Source organism: Stegastes partitus, unplaced genomic scaffold (assembly GCF_000690725.1).
Source record: "Stegastes partitus isolate 25-593 unplaced genomic scaffold, Stegastes_partitus-1.0.2 Scaffold332, whole genome shotgun sequence".
Classification (NCBI taxonomy): Eukaryota; Metazoa; Chordata; class Actinopteri; family Pomacentridae; genus Stegastes; species Stegastes partitus.
In genome coordinates this window covers 525,075-546,530 of record NW_007578063.1, presented here as the reverse complement: position 1 = coordinate 546,530, position 21,456 = coordinate 525,075, and the positions used below count along the sequence as shown (strand labels likewise).

Genomic DNA, 21,456 nt, shown 5'->3' with positions numbered 1-21,456 from the left:
AAAACACCAGAACTCTGCTCTACTTGAATCAGGCTTTCCAGTAGTTGTTTTGTTTTTATGGTACAACTTGTCTTACCTGCTCTATCAGTTATGAAAGTTAAATGAAAATACGTTTATTTTCATTTTTGTCACGAAGTATGTGACATGAAAACTATTTTTTGTGTTTTGTTTAGTCTTACTGTGACATGCAGCTACACATGGTTAAAAATATCACTAGCTGACTTCTGCATTATCTTTTTTTTTTTTTTTTTTAAATATGTGCTCAAAGATTGGATTTTATTTCCTGTCTCAACTCACCTATAATTAGAGACGTCTTGATCTACTGGTCCAATGTTGCAGTTTCTAAATCAATGCCGTGATCTGAAATAACAGTGGAAAGTTCAGGGTTTTATCTTTAACAAAATTATCTTCCAAACATCGCCTCAAACTCTAATGTGGGGAAAAAAGCAGATGGATGGTCAACTTTACGCTAAAACTACACAAACGTCCTTAAAGTATCTATATTTTGTGCTATACTAAATGTAGGCTAATCAGTGCTGGTCAAGGAGGAGTTCTTCTAAACATTTGATGATTTGAGATAAAATGAACCAATGGTTGGATGAGCGTGAACTGAGTAATATGCTTTGATTATCACAGTTACCAGATCTCTACCCAGTTAAACACCTCTCAGATATTTCTGACTGAAGTATTGGACGGAGCTCTCTACATGGAGGGGATATGTTTAGGAATAATGGTGCTCATCCTTCTGGTAGAGTCCCAGAAACTTGGATGCTTACTGAAGCTGTTGTGGCGGCACGTGGGAGAACTTTTTCCCCTTTGATTTGTCACTTGTCTGTTTACATACAAGCCGAGTATGAAATCACATGCATTTTGTCTAAATTTGACAAAGAGTAGATGGAGTAGAGTTTCAGGGTCTTTCAAAACACACAAATCAGGAGTCAAAATGCAGCCTCTGATTCTTTCCTCAGTGTTTTACACTCAGTGTTTGCTCATCTTGTCCAGTTTGTGGATCGTATTTGTTTGAATAGAAAAGTGGACAGTTAATTTTGGATTTTTAGCTAAAAGGCAGCTAAAAATCCCAAATATTGTTGTGTTGGAATCAGATTTCTAGAGAATTTCAGTGAATGATGCTTACAATCTTCTTTATTAACCCTTTCTGAGGTATTTCTTTGTGGCACAAAAACCCATTTGGACCTCCAACATCCTGCAGAAGTGTCCACGAGAAAGATACTGAACACCTCCCAGCTGCAGTGATGCTGTTGTGGAAACTCTGACCTTTCTGCTCCAAGTTTATATTTTAAACCTAATGTGATTCACTGTGATGAGAAATACTGGATAATGCGGCAAAAGGCAGAACAATCTCCTCCTGTGTTTGTCAGTCAGATCTCAGGTAGAAAGACTCCAGAGCTTCGTCACATCTTGAGAAAGAATCGTGGCTCCCCTTACTGGTCGGTGCTGGAACTGACTAACCACTTAAAGTGATTTGAAAAATCAGTTTGTGAGGGCGCCCCGGTAGCTCAACCGGATAAGAAGGCGACCCATGAACAGGGGCTGTAGCTCCCTGATGCAGCGGTCGTGGGTTGGACTCCTGCCCATGGTCCTTTGCTGCAGGTCTTTCCCCATTCTTCCCCCCTTAAAGGCATTAAAGACAAAAACCCAAAAGGAATTAATTTTAAAAGATCAGTTTGTGATCCATAATTCAAAGTCTGACATGATGTGTTATGCAGTGTCAAGGCTGTAAGATGCTGGAAGATCAGCAGTGAGCAAAAGGCACTTTATGGATCATTTATACACTCATGCTCAATGTAAAACTGATGTTTCATCCTGGCATAAATCCTTCATTTTTCACTTTTCCACAAGAGGGCCTCAGAGGATCTGCAGACTAAACTGTGCAACTGTGAATGTGTTTCCTCACTGTACCAGTGTTATTCTGATTGTGCAGGATGGACTGCAGCTCTCATACCTTATCATCTTTAATATTAAAAACATAAAACAGTGATTTAATGTGACTGTAGCAGCCACAGTGAGAGAAAAGAGATGCTGTATGTTTTGGTTTTAGGCTCACTTCAGTGTGATGGATAAGTAGCAGCAGAACCAGCCTCTGTGTGTGTGTAGCTTCACTGTTCATTTACTAGAAGTACACATTCACACTCACTAACACAAAAGCTGTTTCCTGTGTCAGCAGGACTGTGTTAGGAAGTTTGTGGATCTCCGGGGATTGTAGTCATCACTATCTGCCAGCTTTAGTTTCATCAGTTGCTTTCAAAAACAATATCAATATGAGGCAATATAGCATTACATTGTTTATGTGAGTTTATGCGAATCATAATAAAATTCTCTCCTTGTTTGGATGGAGTGATCTTTGCTATGTAGAGTTTGACCCTCGACAGCAGCTTTCATCTGTTTGTATGAGATGATTGGTGACAACACATGTAGTTTGGAAGCCACTTGTGGCTTAATATGTAAAGCTGAGACCTCAGCTGCTCTCTTTTAATGCAGCTTATTGAAGGTTTTTGTGAAAAAAATAAATTTAAATGAGTTAGTGGCTTAATTAGTCCATTAGCAAATGGCTAAGTGTGTACTTAAGGTCAAATATGTACTTTATATCAGCAATTTCGAACCAAAGGTACAAGTATCCTAGGGAGTACTGCTGCAGTAACCAGGTGGTATGTGGACAGATTAGCTCAAATCATCTGGAAAAAAAAAATAGAAAGCAAAAACATCTATTAAATTGAAGGAGCGAGTGGACCTGAACAGGTTTGTGAAGAAAATGCAACAGTTAATTCACATTAATGGATAAGCAGTAGAAACAGACAGCCAGTGTGATAAATAAGATACAATATAGATATTTTAAGTGGACCTTATTTTAGTCTGCTTGTAAAATTGTCAACATTTAGATTATAATTAGTTTTTAATGATTTAGCGAGACATTATCTGTGATTCAACAATACAAGTCAGACATGTAAAACAACTGTTAAAAAATGTACAATTTTCAATCTTAAACCTACATAATTTTTCTATGAATAAGGCCAATTATATGTAAAATAACAATATTTCTGTTAGTTTAGATACAGTAAAAGTAGTGTCATTGTAATTTAAATCAACATATGCAAAAGTACAGTTTTTCCATGTGATCATTATGTACAGTTTTGGCCAAGTTTTTTTTTTTTATTTTTTTTGCACGTAACGTGTAAATTAATGCTTTTTTTGGAGTCCTTAACATACATAACGTTTCATTCAGATAACTGCAAATATCTGTAAAATCATTACATTTTTTTTACTGAATTGCGTACGGTACAATTAGCCTAATATTACAGTCAAATGTTTTGGATGTGGACCTTTACTTCGCCTCTTTTTATTTATTTATATGATTTTACGAGATATTGCCTGCAATTTAACAAAACAGGAAAATTCAGTAAAATAACAGCAGAAAACATACAGTTAAAAACTAGTAACTTTATATAGAAATTGAATGAAAATTAACAATTAGTGTAAACGGACTTTATCCACCAGATCATGACCAGTGTTTTAGATTATGATGACTAATGAGTGTAATCAACAACACGTTGGGAGTGCGCGCGCGCGCGTGTGTGTAAGTGGAAACCGGCCCGGTCACGTGATCTCCATGGCAACCGCAGAGTGTCATCAGCGCCTGTGAGCAGAAGTGAAGCTTCAGTCCGGCTCCGCTCCAAATTCACCGCCACACTTTGTGACTCAAACTGTCTCGTTTCTCCTCCAGCGGGCCACCGAGCGGCTCTCTGCGGCCCTTCGTAGCTCAGACACCGGCCTGAGAGTCCGAGCTGAGAGCCATGAGTCACCTCAACCCCGGGTAGGAGCAATTTAATATTTTATCCTGAGGAGAGGAGGCAGCTGCTCGTTTCAATTAAAATGCTGCTCACACTCAGTGTATGTGTGATTTTTATTTAGCTGTGTAGGATGTTACTTAAATGTTTACCCTGTTGTTTGTTTTTTAATTACGTACAAAACCGTGAAATTTGCTTATTGATGCTGAAATAGTCACCACTTAGGCTTTAATTACCAGAGAACTAAATCTATGCTAATGCTACTACATAATGCTATAGCCTACTAACAACTAGCATAAAGTTAAAAATGCCACAAAACCTCAATTTATCTGAAAAAAACAAAACTAAAAAACTATTTAATTAAAGTATTAAGTGGACCTAAACAGGTGTGAGAAGAAAAGGTAACTAAATTAATGGATAAGCAGTAGGAATAAACAGACAATTAAAATGCACGCAAGATTAGAACAGATAAGTAATGTAGAAAAGCTGAATAAATGGCTGTAATAAGTAGCTAAAACTATAGATAAACAGTTTAAACTAAAGTCTACCAGTAGGGTCACCAATGGTGCACAAAAAACTACTTTTATACGACTGTTGTGTTCATCCAAAACCAACTAATGATTAAAGTAAACTTCATAGACACCAGTTTACTAGAACACCATGCTTTACTGTAAAAACAGTGACACTGAAAAGAAAAGATGAAGCTGCAGAAACAAACAAAAACTACAACTGCAATGTTTGGAAAACAAGGAAAAGACAGCCAAAAATAAGACATAAATCATTAAAATATGAAAGTAAGTGGAGTAAAAAGTGAATAAATGGTTGTAGTAATTAGCTAAAACTATGGATTAGCAGTTGAAACTAATGTCTACCAGTACTGTCACCACTGACGCACAGTTAATGACTTTTATACTGGTAATGAGTTCAACTAAAGCTTCAAAGACGTCAGTTTTCTAACAAATCTGAGCTTAACTGTGAATAACAATGACACTGAAAAGAAAAGAAGAAGCTGCAGAAACAAATATGAACAATATTAATTAAGTACTGTACTTTACCCTGTTTCACTTTATGGTACTTTAATTTCTAATGCATTGCATTTCAAAGGGAAACAGTTTATATATATATATATAGCTTTCCTATCAGAATAGCTACCAAACTACTAAACTATCAAACGTAAACTGCTTTTAGCTCCACCTCAACCTGAAACATTGAAGTACTGCTTGTGTATTACTGCATTAGAAGTATTGATCCAATAGTGTATTAACATATGATTGACAGGTGTCATTCTGCTGCTTAATCATTCCTATTACTTTTAAAAGGATAATTACATTTAGCTGCTAATATATGAGTAACATTTTGAATGCAGAACTTTTCATGTGCCAGCAATTTTTACATTTATTGAAGTTTGAGTATTTTATAAGCCTACAGTCAATTCTACTCAATATTTTTAAAGCGATTAGAAGCCCTGCAGTTAACATATTCATAGCAATATGTTGTAGAAGTACAATGTACAGCACTAGCTAGAACAATAGTGTATTAATAAATGTATGATGGAGGTCTTTTAGATCCATGATCCTAGAACTAATTGTCAAGATTAATGAAGTTCCATCTTATATTATTGTGTGTACTTTTCATATTATCAGTACATTTTGTCACTAATATAGAAATAACATTTTGAATTTTTACTTGCAACAGTATTTTGGTATCAAGGTACTAACACCTTTAAGCTTGATTAAATTCATACATTTAATTAGACTTTATGTTTTTATGACCTGCAGTTGCCTTTTTAACAACACCATGTTGCAGAAGTTCACTGTGCAGCTCTAGGGATACGCAGTAAATCTAAATACTATCCAAACTGCAATATCACTAAGTGCAATAACCTGCAGTTTTTAAATAAAGTTATAAAGTTTTCATACCGTATCATTAAACGTATATTCTCCAGGTGTAAGGGAACATTCTTGTTTTGTACAGACTGTAGCAAAAATCCCTTTTTTTATTAGCTTCAGTGGAAAAGAAATGCAAGAACTACCATTCCCCGTAAAATCGGGACTCGTATCGCAATATCTTTTAAAAATAATCAGAATATGATTTAATTTGCATGTTGGTTCAGCTCTTCAGGTGCACAATAAACTCGCTGTAGCTGATATAGTAGATGCTGCTGTTAAGCCACTGTACTAATTGGCTAAAAAATGCAAAGTGCTTGACTGTAAAGTGACCCCGAACAAGTTCTGATAAGTAAAGAAGGTGAGCCGTGGTGCCACGTGCCCTGTCAAAGTGTCAGTGTGTCAGAGGAAGTCACGTCTAAAATGACAGGCGATAGTTTAAAGTCGCCGTTTGCGATCCAGAGAGAAATCTGCAGCCAAAGCTGAAGAGGGCCAGACGCAAACAGGCCACGAGCACAAAGAGTAGGCGGCCCGGGTTAAGTGTGCCGTCCCTTCTAATTCCTGTGTGTAATCAGACACCTGTAACAGAATCTATAATTGTACGATCCTGTTGTGTCGCGCACAAATGCTGGTGGAAATCAAACCTGTGTTGGAAAAAAAAAAAAAAAGAGAGGCTGCTCTGTGGAAGAGTTGATGTCTTCTTAATGAGGACAAGAAGAACGACAGCCAACTAACAAACATGGAGCTGAGTCTGAGCAAAACACTTGATGAGGATTCTGGGTTTCTGCTAGCAAGACACTTTTAGATTCTGGACGTTTCTTTATGAAGGGAGACTGTTGTCACTGATGACTGGCTGTGAATCAGTTTCTCTTTTGTGTTTGTGTTGGTTTTGTTTCTTCAGACTTATTTCAGCCTACAACAGTCTGACAGACAAACATCTCGCCGGATATTTCAGCAACACTCGGATCAGGAGGCATCTGCAGAGGGCAGGGCTGGTATGTCCAAACTACGATGATGCTGGTTAAACGCTGCCATTTGGGTCGTATCTGTATTTGTTGTTGTGAATTTCAAAACCTAAAAAAAACATTTGCATTCTGCACTCACACAGAACCTACCAGATGGTGGCCTCCGAAGGCATATTCTCATGTTTTTAGGACAAAATAATACAAAATGGGTTTGTTTTTAAACCAAAAATATCCATTATAGTTAGAATAAGGTAGTGTGAATTTAAAACTGTATTTAGAAAGACAAAACATACAGACATATTGATTGAAAAAGTCAATAGAAACAACAAATCAGAAAAGAATTACGTGTCAAAGTTGTCTTCAGAGTAGAAGGGCAGTACTTCAGGATTTGAATATCATTAGTTCTTAAAATCCTGAAAGAAATACTGCATATTTTGCACCCCTCTACCTTCATTTGTCAGCAAAGATGTGGTAAAAAGTAGTTAAATTTGCTTCACTTTGACCAGCAACCATAGGTGTAGGTTCTGGGGGTCATGTTGCAGACATGTCACCTCAATAATTAGAATATTGTTATAGTGGTTTTATAAAAGTCTGTATTTGTTGATGAAAAGTTGATCTACAGAAGAATAAAGATTTGGGACCCTTGTTAAATTGTGTTCCATAATATTTTGAATGGTTACCTGGAGCCTACATTTTGTGTTTTCTTCACAAACCTTCAGATAACCCATTTTTCCATCGTCTACCTGAGACACTATCAACCAAACTTAAGTTATCTCTATTTTTGTCATGTCATTTCTACTGAGTCAAATCCACTCAACTTCAGTTTGATTGATATTATCTCTAGTAAACAACAAAAAAATACGTTTTCTGAAAATCTACAAAAATTTTCAATAGAAAGAAAAATCAGAAAAGAAATAGGCATCAAAGCTGTCTTCAGGGGAGAAGATCAGTGCTTGGGGATTTGGATTTTTGATGCCATTATTTCTTGAAATCCTGGTTTTTGTCCTGATTTTGATGACATGGTGAAATTTGCAAAATCTGACGAAGGTGTTTTTAGCGTCTTTCCTCAGTCTTTATCAAACTATCATAAACAGAGTCACTTATTTTACAGCCTGCAGCCCTGTTAGGACTTTTTACTTACTAACTCTGTCATTATCTTGTTGTCTAACTTTTCGTGAGTAGCTTAAGTTTCAGTTACCTTGTGTGTGCGAGCTCACTTGACTACAAAGCTTTTTCTGTTTCTGATTCTCACGGTCATGAGAATGTTGTCCAGTTCAGTTACACAGTTCCTCCTTGAACCCAGTGCCGATTTAAAACTACATACAAGCTGCTATACAATTGAATTCATGTCTTATATTTTGTATTCCTGCACAAAATGTCCGTCATATTGTCATCTGTCTTTCAAAACTCCTCCTGTTCAAACCCTGCTGACACCCGTGTCGTTACTAGATCACCAGAAGTGGGCGGATTGTTCCAGACAAAGAGTACAGACACAAACTGATCCAGAGAGCTCACCAGAGACACGTTCGAGAATGTCTGGCCCAGGCCATTTTCCACAAGGTGCTGGAGATGGAGGTGGGAGGAACACAGTTGAAACAAAACCCTGTCTGCTAATCTGTCGTTCTCCTCGAATAATAAACGATGCTAATTTGTCCCGTGCATCTCCCTCACAGCGTCTCCACCAAATAGAGATCAAAAGGAAACTGGAGGAGTTTGCAAGGAGGGAAAGAGTGCACAGGATCAAGGTACATGATTTGCATATAAACAGTGTTTCGCTGCCCTATTTTGTAAATTAATGACTTTTAAATGATATCAAACAGGAAAACAGTTAATGACAAGAACTCTTCAGTGTCTCTGAAGCAGCATCCAGACTGAATGAGTCATTCATTATAAATCATTTTGTTCAGAGTTATCTGAACTCATCTGTGGCCACATGCAGTATCTAATAAATGGTCTTGTTGGGAAGGTGGAGCGCTCCAAAAGGTACGAGGAGGACATTATCCGCATCCTGTCTCCACGTCCACCCACGGGTGCAAGAGGTCTCCGGAAACAGCACTCTGGGCCAGAGGGGGAGCACTCTGAATCCTCCGAGTCTGTGAGTTTAAAAACATCCTGTGGCACCAGCAGTTTGACGGGACTTTTCTGTAATATCACATTTAATATGTTGTATTCAGGGAATGCAGAAGGCGCAGTTTTCTTTTTGAAATTTGACCTTTTGTCACATTGTCACCATCAAGCAAAGTTAAAAACGGCACTAATGGTCTCTGAGAGGGATGTCTGAGATAAAAACCTTGATCTTATGTTAAAGAGCTGCTGTTAGCTGAGCTGGTTGAGGCTGGATAGATCAGTGAGATTTGTGCTTGACAAGATAAAAATATGAAGTTTCACTGAAATGTTTTTAGTGCCCTCATCTGTAGAATGATCTATACATTTATTACCTGAAATACAGTGTGGTAAAATCTATCATCTGTCCAAATATGGTCAAAATTAGACGGTTTTTGTGCTTGAAATGCTGAAATGTACTTCCAGCCAAGGTAACAGTGAACAATTAAATGGGTAGACTGACACGACTCTCATGCCTGTACAATAAACTTGAAACTTTTCTTTCTAAAACTAACAAATTTGGTGTACTAGCAGTTCTAAATATTGCTACTTACCACATTGTTTATCTCTAAGTGTCTCAGTAGAAGCAACTGGACTTCTTTTTGGTTCTTGAAGCACATTATATGACCTGGTTGACTGACAGTCTTTTTAATCTGCAAGTGTACAAACAACAAGTTGTGGGTTTTCTGATGTTGGAGCACTGACTGTCTATAGTTTATGCTGGCAAAGTGCTCACCTTTTACCAAAACCAGGTGGTCTTTTTCTGTCTGTTTCTAGTCTTTATGCCAAGCTAACAATATTCTAACCCTAGTGAGGTGCATAGATAATGGATGGATGGATATTGTCATGTTGAAGAGAGCAGAAACAAATGCATTCTTTGTGGCAATACTTTCTGGATGGCTTCTCTGAAATAGTAAAAAATATGATATTTAAATATATTTTTGTCATACCCAATTGACGACTGCATGTCTGATCTGCAGCCACGCGTGCTGCACAGTTGAGTGATATCTAACACGTTCTTTCAAGTGATGAATGTCTGTCTGTTATGTAATAATTACCTGTACATGCTGATAGTTGCCATGTTTATTTAGACACTGACACTTCAGTTTGAAGTTGTGAGATTTGCTGCGTGTTTTCTTTGAAACAGGAAAAGTCACGGACCTTGATGCCAGAGTAAACAGAGCCGGTAATCCTGTCCTTGATCTCTGTGCTTACGCTGTGAAATCTCTCTCTTCTAAAGTCTACAAACACGTCACACCTCAGCAGGCCAAGCCTTGTTTGAAATACATCAATGGGGACGTGATGAGAAGACAGGAAGATAGTTTAATATGAATTTTTTCACTCATCTATTGTCATCATCATTTATGTGGAAGTTATTAAGACGGTTGCAGTTTTTACAAGTAAAAGGAGACTAAAGATTCCCAACTGGGATACAGTAGCAGCAACAAATCTGTGAAATGATATAAATTAGAAATAGAGCAGATTAAGAGAAATGAAAAGACATTTAACTGTAGCAAGCATACATGGTGAGCTTAAAAACAGAAAATACAGGGTTTTTCACTGCTCACTATGGACCTTTGGGGGATGATTGCACACAACAATGAATACCATCTGTTGACTTGCACTACAGGCAATGAGTCTTTTACTTAATGTGTCATTAATCTATGCATTTTCCTGATATTTTTGATCATTTGATTAATAAAAATGCTTATTATGCATTAATAAATAAAAGCCCAATTAATAAAACAGTTTTAAAAAAACAACAACAACAACAAAACTTTCATTTTGAAGCTGTTGAGTTTCCTTTGGTCATTGCAAAAACCTTTTGCAGGAAAAACCCTAAATGAAAAATCATACAAATGGAACATAATAAAATGTGCTAATTGTTACATGATCTACTTTAATAAAGCGCTAAACACAAAGAACTCTATCATAGCATAGAGCTGAGAGGCTGCATTTATTTTAACAAAACCTACAATTACACAATCATACACCAACATATGTGCAATTATGTTATTATTTGGCCATTAATATGTCACTGTGGTGTAAAACCACACAGATAATTATGTCAGTGATACCTGGAGTTAGCAGAATGTCTCATTGTTCTGTAGCCGAGCTCGTCTCGACCAAACACGGCTCCGGGGAAGATGCAGCGACCGATTCGCCTGAAGCCGATCCACAGCAACAGCACCACGGCTTCACTCAGACGCAGCTCCCCTTACAGACTCCTGGAGTCCTCGCACGAGAACAACCAGTCATTCAACGGCAATGTGAGTCTGTCATAAGAGACACACACACACTGATGTTGTGCACAAATGATGTTTTAGGTTATTTTTTTTGTTTAAATGGTAAAGTGAGACCTATATTTCCATCTTTTTGGGGAAAAAAATGGGTTATCTTGTATTAAATTGAATTTTTTTGAATTTTTTTAAATCTCGAGGAGTCATTGAGGACGTCCCCTCATTTATAATTACACTGAAAGAGAAGAAATAGGGCATTAAGTTAGTAGTGTAGTGTGTGATTGTGGTTTTAAACTGACCTGCAGGCACAGTTGTGTTTAGTTCTAATGTTTGCAGCAAAATGTTTCAGGTGTGTGCAGCACAAACTGCACAAGTAGTTTTCCAAGTTCACTGTATGCAAGTGGACTTTAAACGAGTTAAAAGTTTAACTAAATAGATTTAATGGAGATGTTATGATTGATGGCTTTTTAGCTTTCAGCGCCTTAGAAATATGTGTCACATCTTACTGCTAGAGGTGGAACTTGTCCATATATTAGGCAGTGATGAGTTGAATAACTGTCACAAGTAATAAATCTTCATCATGTAGAGTTTAAATGTGAGTTTTTTAAATTTTAGACATTTGATTTTACACAAACTAACCTTTAGAGATGTAGAAAAATAGTTAGTTTTAAAATGTAGTGGTCCGTATCATGCAGTATGTTGGTCAGTTTGGGTACATGTTTAGAAAAATATGTCTCATGAAATTGAAACCATAGAAATCAACAATTCAGAGCATCAGTGTTTTTTCACATTACACATCCACAGCCTTAAACAAGGTTAGCTCTGAGAGTCGACAAACCTCTACGAGCACATGTACAGACGTCATTAACTTCTCTCCCAGATGGACAAGGAGTCCCGCAGACGTTTTACCGCGGTGGAGGCCTCACATGGCATCTCGCCCTACTGCCTCCCGGTCATCAACAACTTCGTCACGCCGGTGCCTCCGACCACAAAGAGGAAAGAGAGGGGGGCGAAGGTCAGTCGCAGCAACACCATCAGAGGCCGAAGACTGCGTCCGACCACCGCCTCCAGTGGAGACGTAACTGAGGTCAGCTTCTGTTTCCCCTGGCAGCAAAACTTTCCACAACATGCAACCTGCAGCCCTTTTAGATTAAGTAGGAGCAACAAGTAACATTTCTGTAAGACGTGTATTTATCTGTATGGCATGCATGTGTTTGATAAGTTTGTCTAAGCCAAGAAAATGCCATAAAGCAAACATGCAGAATCCCACAGAGGATTCTAAAATGAACTTTCAACTATTTAACCTGTAGTGACTCATTAATGGTAACGCTACAGTAGGAAGATATCTGGAACATCAGAATTTGAAAATACAACTTTTCCTCTGCGTATTTCAAGCTCAAGATTCAAATACACAGAAATAGTCAAACCTTTGTAGCTTCACGTAGCCTCACTCCCTTGAGTTAAAGTGAATTTTAACCCATTCAGCCACTCGTTCCTGCTTCTAATTTGGACTTTATTTCTCTTTTTACTATTTTTATACTATCCAAAGGCTCATGTCAAGGGGTAGATTTTCTAAACTCTGAAAAAAGAAGAGATTCAGACCTGTAGTTTTCACTTAGACTACTTGAATAACAGAATTCTTAAAAGACATTACATACTTTCTGCACAATTACACCAAAAAGCACTGCCTACTCCAACTTTAAGTGCTGTATATAACAACAACAACAACAACAACAACAACAACAACAACATTTATATAGCAGCTTTTAAAAACAGAGTTTACAAACTGCTGTACAGACAGGGTAAAAAAAAGAAGGATACGAAGGAGGATCATTAAAAACAGAAAGATAACAGACCATAGAGGCAAAAGTGGAGAAATTAAGTTAAAAATGGTTGAAGATTTACAAAATAAATCAATACAGCAACACCAGATAAAATAAAATAAAAATGCCTTATCCAATTACAAAACACAAAACAAGTGAAAATAGAGGGTGAAAAGCAATAATAATGTTAATAGTTTAGGAATAAAATAAGTAAATTTATTTGGGTGGCACATGTAAAAATATATGTAAGAATTTGCATTATTATTATAATATAAACTTCATCCAGACCTGGATAACACCTTCCTATGCAAATCATCCCAAACTGCAGTAAATTGATAAACTGACGTTCTTTTTTCTATCCAGGACCCCCCGATGCTAAGAAGCTCAGTTCACCAGAGCAAAGTGGCCGTGAACATGGTGTACTTTGGCAAAACAGTGCATCTCTCCCACGACCTGACCGACATGAGGGATGAGGTCAAAGTGTTTCAGCAGCACTGTGGAGGAGAAAACCTGTGTGTCTACAAGGGAAAGCTTCTCGAGGGAGGTCAGTGTGTGAAACTGAGTTGTGTTTGATAGATACGGGTGAGACAAGCCACAGGTAGAGATACCTCACTGGATTTAAGATGCCTTTTTTTGTCACTAATCTACATCCTCGATCTCTCCGTCAGAGAGTTTCCAGTTTATTTCAAGGCGCCACAGAGGTTTCCCCTTCAGCTTGACCTTCTTCCTGAACGGGCTGCAGGTGGAGCGGCTGAGCTCCTGCTGCGAGTTCAAACACAGGAAAGGCTCTCGGCTCGGCGGCAGACATGGACACTTTGGCTTCTCCAGCGTAGAGGGAGCTTCTCCCTGTTACAAGTAAGACAGGCAGCTTTGAAGAAGTGTTGTGTCTCTAACAAAAAAGGCAGGAACCTTTGAATATAACAACAACAAAGATTGTAAAATGAGAATAAATAAGGAAAGGGAAAAGTTCAACCTTTTGGGAAACACAGGTGTTCACTTTCTCGCCAGGAGTTAGTTAAGAAGGTTTATACACCTCTCATTCCTGTATAATAAATATGAAGATACAGTCAAGAGATTTAGCTTAGCGTAAAGACTGGAACCACCTACCGTGGCTCTTGCAAAAGCTACCAAATAGAAAAATTGGCCTCCAGCACTTTAAAAGTTTGCAATTTTTTTTTTCCAGTACACATAAATTTCAAGATGATGAAAAGTTACTGTGTTCAGACATAAAAAAGTCATATTATAGTAATATTTTGAGGTTCTTGTGTCAGTTGTGAGTTCTTACAATCATGTTTCAGGTGCATCATAGCAATGGGACTGGACAAAAAGCCGACTCCTCCACCGAAGAGGGTCAGAGAGGACGTAGGAAGAGAGGAATCAGTCAGCAGCCCAAAAGATGCACCAGAGATGGAGACGGAGAGGACTGGTGAGGACGCTGCCTCCCAGTCAGAGTGTGAAACCAGTCAGCCACAGGACATGGAGACTCAAGTCGAAGAAAAAGCAGCACCTGAGGAGGACAAAGTCCGAGATGGTACAATGACACAAACAAACTCAAGATTCACAGATCTTTTCTACATCATGTGTGCCTGTGAATGTCTGATTCTCTTTCTCCACTTAAGACTATGAAGAGGACTTTGAAGCAGATGATGAAGCCCCAGCAGAAGATGAGGTGAAAGAAGAGAAATCTCCATCTCCAGTCGTTGAAACGGAGAAGCAGGACAAAGAGAAAGACGCCTCTGAGGCTGAAGACAATGATAAAGATGGTGAGTGAATGTCTTTGTTTGAACACATACATTTCAGTGAAATGTGAAAATATGTTAAATCTTTTCAGCAAAAGGGAAGCAAAAGTTGCGTGTTTTCTGTAGACAACTATCTTTAGAAAGGCTTTTCCTGCTTTGAGAGGGCTTCTTACCAATATTAGTGTATAAATTAGAAGTTTGGTGAGTGGTTTTTCTGTTCAGGAACTTTAAATGCGGCATCTTTCTTGCACAGAACACATAAAGTCTCGTTCAGGCTCCAGCTCCTCCGGCAGCGATCAGGAGGAGAGTGATGCTGAAGAAACAAAAGACTCAAAGGAGGAAGAGAAAGCAGAGCAACCTAAAGAAGTGGATGGAGAGCAAACTGTTGCTCCGCCGGATGAAAAAGACGAACCAAATCCAGAAGAAGCTGCCGCCACTGAGGGAGAGTCTGCTGTGGCCAAAGACTCGGACATTCAGGACAGCGCCGGCGACAGCACCGAGATAGACATCTCTGACACCAGCGTCCCCTCAGGGAACGACAACAGACAGAGCGACGACACTTCAGAAGTCAAAGATGCTGAGAAAACAGTGGAGGAGAGCAAACCGGAGGAGGAACAGGAGAGAGGTGAGTATAAACCAACAGATAGGGCTGTGGAGGTTTCACCTGAGTGAAAAAATCCATCGTGTATGGAGGTTTTTCCACTATTATCACAACCAGCACTGTGCTAACACCTTATATGAATCAGTCAGGAGCTGAGGTTTGTAGGTTTGTGTGTAGTTTAAGTAATATAACCCTGATAAAAGCTAAATAACATCACAGTGCTACAGTATTGTCAGCCTGATATGTTCAAAACATCAGAATGTTTTTACATGTTAATAGTGGAAAAACTGCTTGTGTGTCTTTGTATTATTTTGTTCTTAAGTTTCTTATGCGTGTGGTGATTTTCAGCCTCGTCCACTTTTGTTATCAACAAGTTTTGAGATGTTTGAATGTTCATGAGAAATAATAATTGGATTGTATTTTGTGCTTGTATCACTCTTGACAATGTTTTCAGGCTTTAACCTCTGAACCCCAAATGTACTGAAGGTATGCTAACGTTTCAAAAAGCCAATAAAATTACGATGAATGTAAGAGCTAGAAACTGTAAAAACTTTAACTTACCATGTGTGATGTTCAGAAAAAGTAGAAGATAAGAAGAAACTTTATTAATCCTCAAGGAAATATTTTAAACATTTTATGTAAAAGCAAATTTAAGCAACAAGAGAAATGCAGTGCCTAATAAAGAATACAATAAGATACAAGTACGATGCATTACTGAAGATACTAATAAGCACTAAAATAGGGGTAGAAAAAATAGTAGGTAATACTGAAGTAAAAATAATATCCTGCTTGATAATGAACTGTTGCACACAATTAACCATTTAATTTTGTTATAATCACTTCATTTATTTTGCCAAAAAATTAACTTTTTGCACCAGATTCTGCAAAAAAAATAAATGAATAAATTCTTGCAGTCTTTGGCACAAACAAGCAGCCATGAGTGACTCAACTGCAAACGTCAGTCATGTGATAGAAATTCAGGGACTGTTTGGCTGAACTGCAGACTGTGTTTACGCAGAGCAGAGAGGAGACAAGTATAGAAACAAATTAGATCTAGATAGATATTGATCAATAAAATATATGCAGCATGGCTTAACAACGGTGTACAGAGAAGTAAGTTGTCAGCAGGTTGTTGGAAGAAACATGCAGCATGGTGAAATATTTCCCTAGAGCTGAGGGTGAAGGTAATGTGGAAATTGTTCATAGAGGTTGTAAAAATGTACGTCTACAGTATGCAGAGCCACCACTTCTTTCCAGAATTGGTGCCTTTTTTGGAGTTCTCTTTACTTCTATCCATGGTCCCACTGCTTTGTTAGACTTGCACGACACAGTGAGTAAAAATGTTACATGAGCAAAAAATAACACTCAAAAACAGCTTGGGGTTCAGAGAGTTAAAAAGCATTATGACTTTGTTTTCTTGTTGTTGTTTTTGTTGTTGTTGTGTTTTTTTACTTTCGCCTTTTTACACAGTTTATTTGTCCTAAAGCTGCTTTGTGTAGTTTTGGTTGAAGTGGGGAAAAATATAAAATCAAATAAATAAACATTTCAAAACAAAGGGAAGAGCCCTCAGGGGGTGAAATTGCAATCAGACAAAAGGAAAGAAGTGGCCACTAAGGAGAAAATACATATATTTGCATACTGTACAGTATTTCAAAAAGCTCAAAATAGGCAGCAGTGAAGAGCTGCTGCATATTCATGTATCGTGGATAACCAAACAAGTCTGCTTTTGCATGACAAGCAGCTCGCTTTCTTCTCTTATTGTCTGCAAATATTGACTCGTACGTTTTATAAAATAGATCATTAATGAAACTAGAATTGAAGTAGTTGTATTTCCTCAACCAAAGTTACTTCCACGCTGTGATACGTCCCAAGTAAAGGGATTTTCTAAAACTACATAAAGTGGGTTAGAAGTAGAAAGTTATTTGATTTTGTGTTGTTCTTCCATTTTTCTTTCTGTGCATGTTGATCATCATTTTGCATGTCGTGTTGCTGCATTGTGTTTGCACCTGGAAGGACTAAATAAATTGATGGTTGTGCTTCTTCTATTGGCTCAGTTTCCTGTCGTTGTATTTACTGGGTTTATTTTAACTTTTGGACACCAAGCATCACCTTGAGTGGCTTCACCGTCACTCAACATGTGATTGCTGAAACTCATATAACTGCGTGTGCCGTGTGTCTTCTTCTATCCCAAGCCAAATCTGTGCAGGAGAAGCTGGCCGAAGCCATACTGAAGGAGTCGCAGTGCAGCTCTGAGCCTGAACTGAGCGACACCAGCACCGAAGAGGAGGACGACTCGGCGGATAAAGGCCCCAAACAGGACAGCAAAGGTACCACGTTTTCATTTTTAATGTCATGAATTTGCGAGATACACGAGACACCACTTGTGTTTTTTGTCAACACAATCGAATTTGTATTTTTTTTTGCAGATGCAGAGAAACTCGTTACATTAACAGATCAACCGCAGACCGTCGAGGAAGCAGCAAAGTGTGAGGAAAGTGTGAGTGGTGAAGGCGAGGTGCCGCAGGAGCAAGAAGAGTCGTCAGAAACAAAAGAACAAAAAGAGCTTCATGAGAACAGTGACGGCACCAAAGAGGAGAAGGTCAGCGAGGTTGAGGAAGATGAAAGGGCCGAAGAGAAGGAGAAATCAGAGGACGCCGGCGAACCTCCGCATCCCGTCAGCGAGGAAAACGTGGCACAAGATGACAAGACGGCAGATCCTCTTGAAGAAACGCCGACTAAACCCGCCGATGCTGAGGCTGCAGAGAAAGATGAAGGCGAGGAGGGGAAAACTGCGGCGGAGGCTGACATTCAGCACGACGAGACGGGGCAAGGGGGAAAAAGCGGAGAAGAGGATGAGTCATCAGTATCAGAGCCGAATAAAAAGGCTGATGAGACAGCAGATAATGCAGAGGCGGAGGCGATGACAGCAAGCGAGACAATGGAGATGAAAGCAGAGTCCTCAGAGGAGCAAGAGGCCCTCAGCCGTGAAGAGGCACCTGTAACCGACACAGAGGAAAGGCAGCAGGAAGACGGCGAGGACCGAGCTGCAGCATCAGAAAGCGAAGTCGCAGCAGAGGATTCGAGCAGCTCGCCGGAGGGGAGCGGAGACACCATAGTGGAAAAAACAGTAGAAACAAGTGAGGAAAACACAATTAAAGACTACGCTGAAGAAGAGGCGTCAGGAACAGAGGCTAGCAAAGATGAGAGTCAACAAGAAAGACGTGAGGGAGAAGAGAGGACGGAAACCTCTGTGGAAACAGATGAAAAGGTAGAGGAGCAGAAATCTGAGGGTACAGAACAAACTCATGTGCATCCAAATGTAACAGAGGAAGATGAAAATGTAGAACAAAGAGAAGAGGAAGAAAAAAATAGATCAGAAGAAGAGGGTCATGATGAAAGTAAGGCAGATGAAACGACTGACAAAAAGGAAAATACTGCGGAGGGAGCTGAGGGTGACACAAATGTTGAAGAAAAGCAAAGTGAAACAGAAGCTGAGGAAACCGTAGTTGAGGAGGATCCTGTTGCAAATGAAGAGAAGGTGGAAGAATCGGGAAAGACAGAGAAAGATGAGACTGGTGAAAGTGTCGAGAATAAAAATGACGAGGAAGAATCTGGAGAAAAGGGAGCTGATAAAAGTAACGAGGGCGAAGACAGAAGTGAGACAAAGGCAGAAGACAAAAACGACGAGGCAGAAAAGTCGGAGGAAGACGAGCACAAAGCCGAGCGAAGTGACGTCACGGAGAATAAAAATGGGGAAGAATGTGAAGAGATAAAAGACGATAAGACCGCAGGAGAAGGAGGAGAAAAATCTGCAATTACAGAAGAACTTGAGAAAAGTGCAGATGCAGACTTGGATAAAGAGAATGGGCAAAAATCTCCAGAGAATGTTGTTGAGTCAGAGGATGTCGGCGACAGCGAAGCAGCAGATGGGACTAAAACAACTGAAGATGTGCTAAACGACGTGACGGAGGCTGAAAATGTGACTGGAGAGACTGAAAGAGCAAGTAACAGCAGTGAAAAGGAAGAAATTGATGCTGAAAATGGGGAATTTTCCACTTCAGCTGAAAGCAAACCTCAGGAAGATGACTTTAAAGCAGCAGAGAATGGCCAAGAAGTAAGACAAAGAGAGGAGCAAACTGAAGATGAGAGCACAGATGTAAAAGAAATAACTGTGGAGTCTGGAAAAGATGAGGACGGCAAAGACGTTCAGGCTCCTGATGCTGATGTGATAGAAAGTGAGGCTGAGAAAGAGGAAAGTGCGGAAAAGCAGGACGAAACGACTAAAAATGACTCCGAGCCAGAAACATCTGGTGTGGAAATAAAAGAAGATCCTGAATTAGATGACAAAAAAAGCAGCGAGGAAACAAAACGAGATGAAAATGGCAACAAGGCCGAGCTTGATAACGAAAATAAAGAGTCAGACTCAATGGAAAAGAACAACAACGAACAGAATCCCATCGATGAGGTGATCGTTGTGGCGGCATGTTCAGGAGAACAATCTTCTGCACCAGTTGATTTAGACAATGCCGTTCCCCACGTAGATGAACAGAATACGGAGCCTGTTGTAGAGTTTAAAACAGAGAAAAACCTCCATAATGATGAGAATACAGTCAGTGTTGACGTCTCTGCTGCCGACGTAGAAAACGGAGCAGACACCGAAGAGGCGAGCAAGGCCTCGGAAGAAGGAGCAAGTGTTCTGCTCAAACCTCAAGCCCAAAACAAGGAGGCCAATAAAGCAGAACCGAGCGCCGCCTCGTCCAAAGACATTCCAGAGATCTTAGCGAGAGAAGACAACTCAGATCTGGTCACGAACTGGGTGAACGTGCACCAAACGTCCAGGTTCTTCGAGACGTTCGTCGAACCTTTAGAAGATCTGCCGGAGGAGGTTTCAGACGGCGAAGTATCAAAATCTAAAAGTGAAGAGACGCAATCGGCAGAGCTGCAGAGATCAGAGACTCCAGGCAAGATCATGCCCGAAGACGAAGATGAAGCGCAGGAGCTCAAAGATGAAAAGAAGCCGACGGACGAAACCAAAGTGGAAGCCGTGGAGTCGGACATCAACAGCATCCACGCTGGAGATGAACCCTGTGAGAAGGAAGCTGCCAAAGATGCACCGAAAGTGGAGGAGAAGATGGAGGTGAAAAGCTTAATAACACCAAAAGCAGAGACTGAACAAAGTGACCAAGAGTCTGCAAACAGGCAGGACGTCAAGTCAGAAGAAGAGCCCAAAGAAAGCAGAGGATCTACTGAAGAAAACGAGGCTCAAGATGAACCACCGCAAGGACTCGGTGAGAAAAATGTTAATCCCAAAACCGAAGTGGAAAGCATCTCAGGTACTCATCACTCCGTGGCCAGCGGCAAACCTGAGAGTGATAAAACCACAGATGGTGATCCAGACATGAATGTAAAACCAACAGACACGACAGATCTTCAACCTTCTGTCAAACCAGAAGAGCGTCAAGACTCAAAGGAAGGAGTGAAAGAAGCCGACGAAACCTGGGAAACAATGAGCCGAGAAGTTACCGAAATAACCGATTTTACAAAGTCAGACGACGGAAGCCAAGACGAGTCCCACGGCGGAGAGACCCAAACCAAAGCGTCCGACGGGAGCCGAGACAGAAGAGACGCGCAGCTGATCCAGGACATCAAACACACCCTCAGCAAAGACCGACTCAGCACCTTCTCGGTGGACGAAACTCTGTTCGGCCGCAGCTCGTATCCGTTACTGGCGGCTGCGAGGACTGAGAGTGGACATTAGAGGTAAAGTGATGCTTCATTTCCTTTTTTTTTTTTTTTTGTTTCTCAATTCTACAAAGATGTAAAAGTGAAAATTTTAAAATGCTTAGACAATCAGGCTTTAATAGCAACGCAGCACTCGTGTGGTGTTTTCCCAAAAGCGACTTAAAAGACGCCCTCACGGTTTCTGTGTTTACAGGACGAAGGCTTCATAAATAGACTTCATCCTTCAGTCACTAAAAAAAGAAGCGGCGTAATGAGTTTTGACTGCTGCATCAAATGTTTACAATAGACCGTCTCTTCCTATTGTCGCTAACAAAGAGGCTCGGTTCGTGCGAGGTATCAAGTGCGGCCGCTATCACCTATTACCTGTAAACAGATACTCCTCCGCTCGCGCTCACACACGATTGAATAATTCATAGTCGTTGGAGTTTAGTTTGGCCCTGCTGCTCTTTACATTTCCACCGACTGGATACTTCAGCTTCCATCGGAGATCTGTAACCGAACTGTATCTGTGCTAATGACGACTTCAATCAGCGCTGGAATGTAATCGTCGCTAA

The 21,456-nt window shown here is 39.7% G+C and overlaps 1 protein-coding gene across 1 annotated transcript; it reads left to right on the top strand.

Annotated features, from left to right (window-relative positions):
- Nucleotides 1-3,809: 3,809 nt before the first annotated feature.
- On the top strand, nt 3,810-20,918 carry erich3 (glutamate-rich 3). The gene is made up of 15 exons (XM_008283919.1): nt 3,810-3,829; nt 6,591-6,684; nt 8,104-8,229; nt 8,328-8,399; nt 8,621-8,749; nt 10,869-11,027; nt 11,878-12,075; nt 13,184-13,364; nt 13,489-13,675; nt 14,119-14,351; nt 14,440-14,583; nt 14,813-15,184; nt 17,353-17,487; nt 17,587-20,201; nt 20,286-20,918. Exons 1-15 carry the CDS (start codon nt 3,810-3,812, stop codon nt 20,916-20,918), a joined length of 5,298 nt encoding a protein of 1,765 aa, XP_008282141.1.
- Nucleotides 20,919-21,456: the final 538 nt, after the last annotated feature.

Coding starts and splice junctions, on each gene's coding strand:
- erich3 (XM_008283919.1), top strand. CDS start 3,810: ATGAGTCACCTCAACCCCGG. Junction 13,676..14,118: donor GGAGCTTCTCCCTGTTACAA/GTAAGACAGGCA, acceptor ATCATGTTTCAG/GTGCATCATAGCAATGGGAC. Junction 20,202..20,285: donor CGGACGAAACCAAAGTGGAA/GCCGTGGAGTCG, acceptor CCGAAAGTGGAG/GAGAAGATGGAGGTGAAAAG.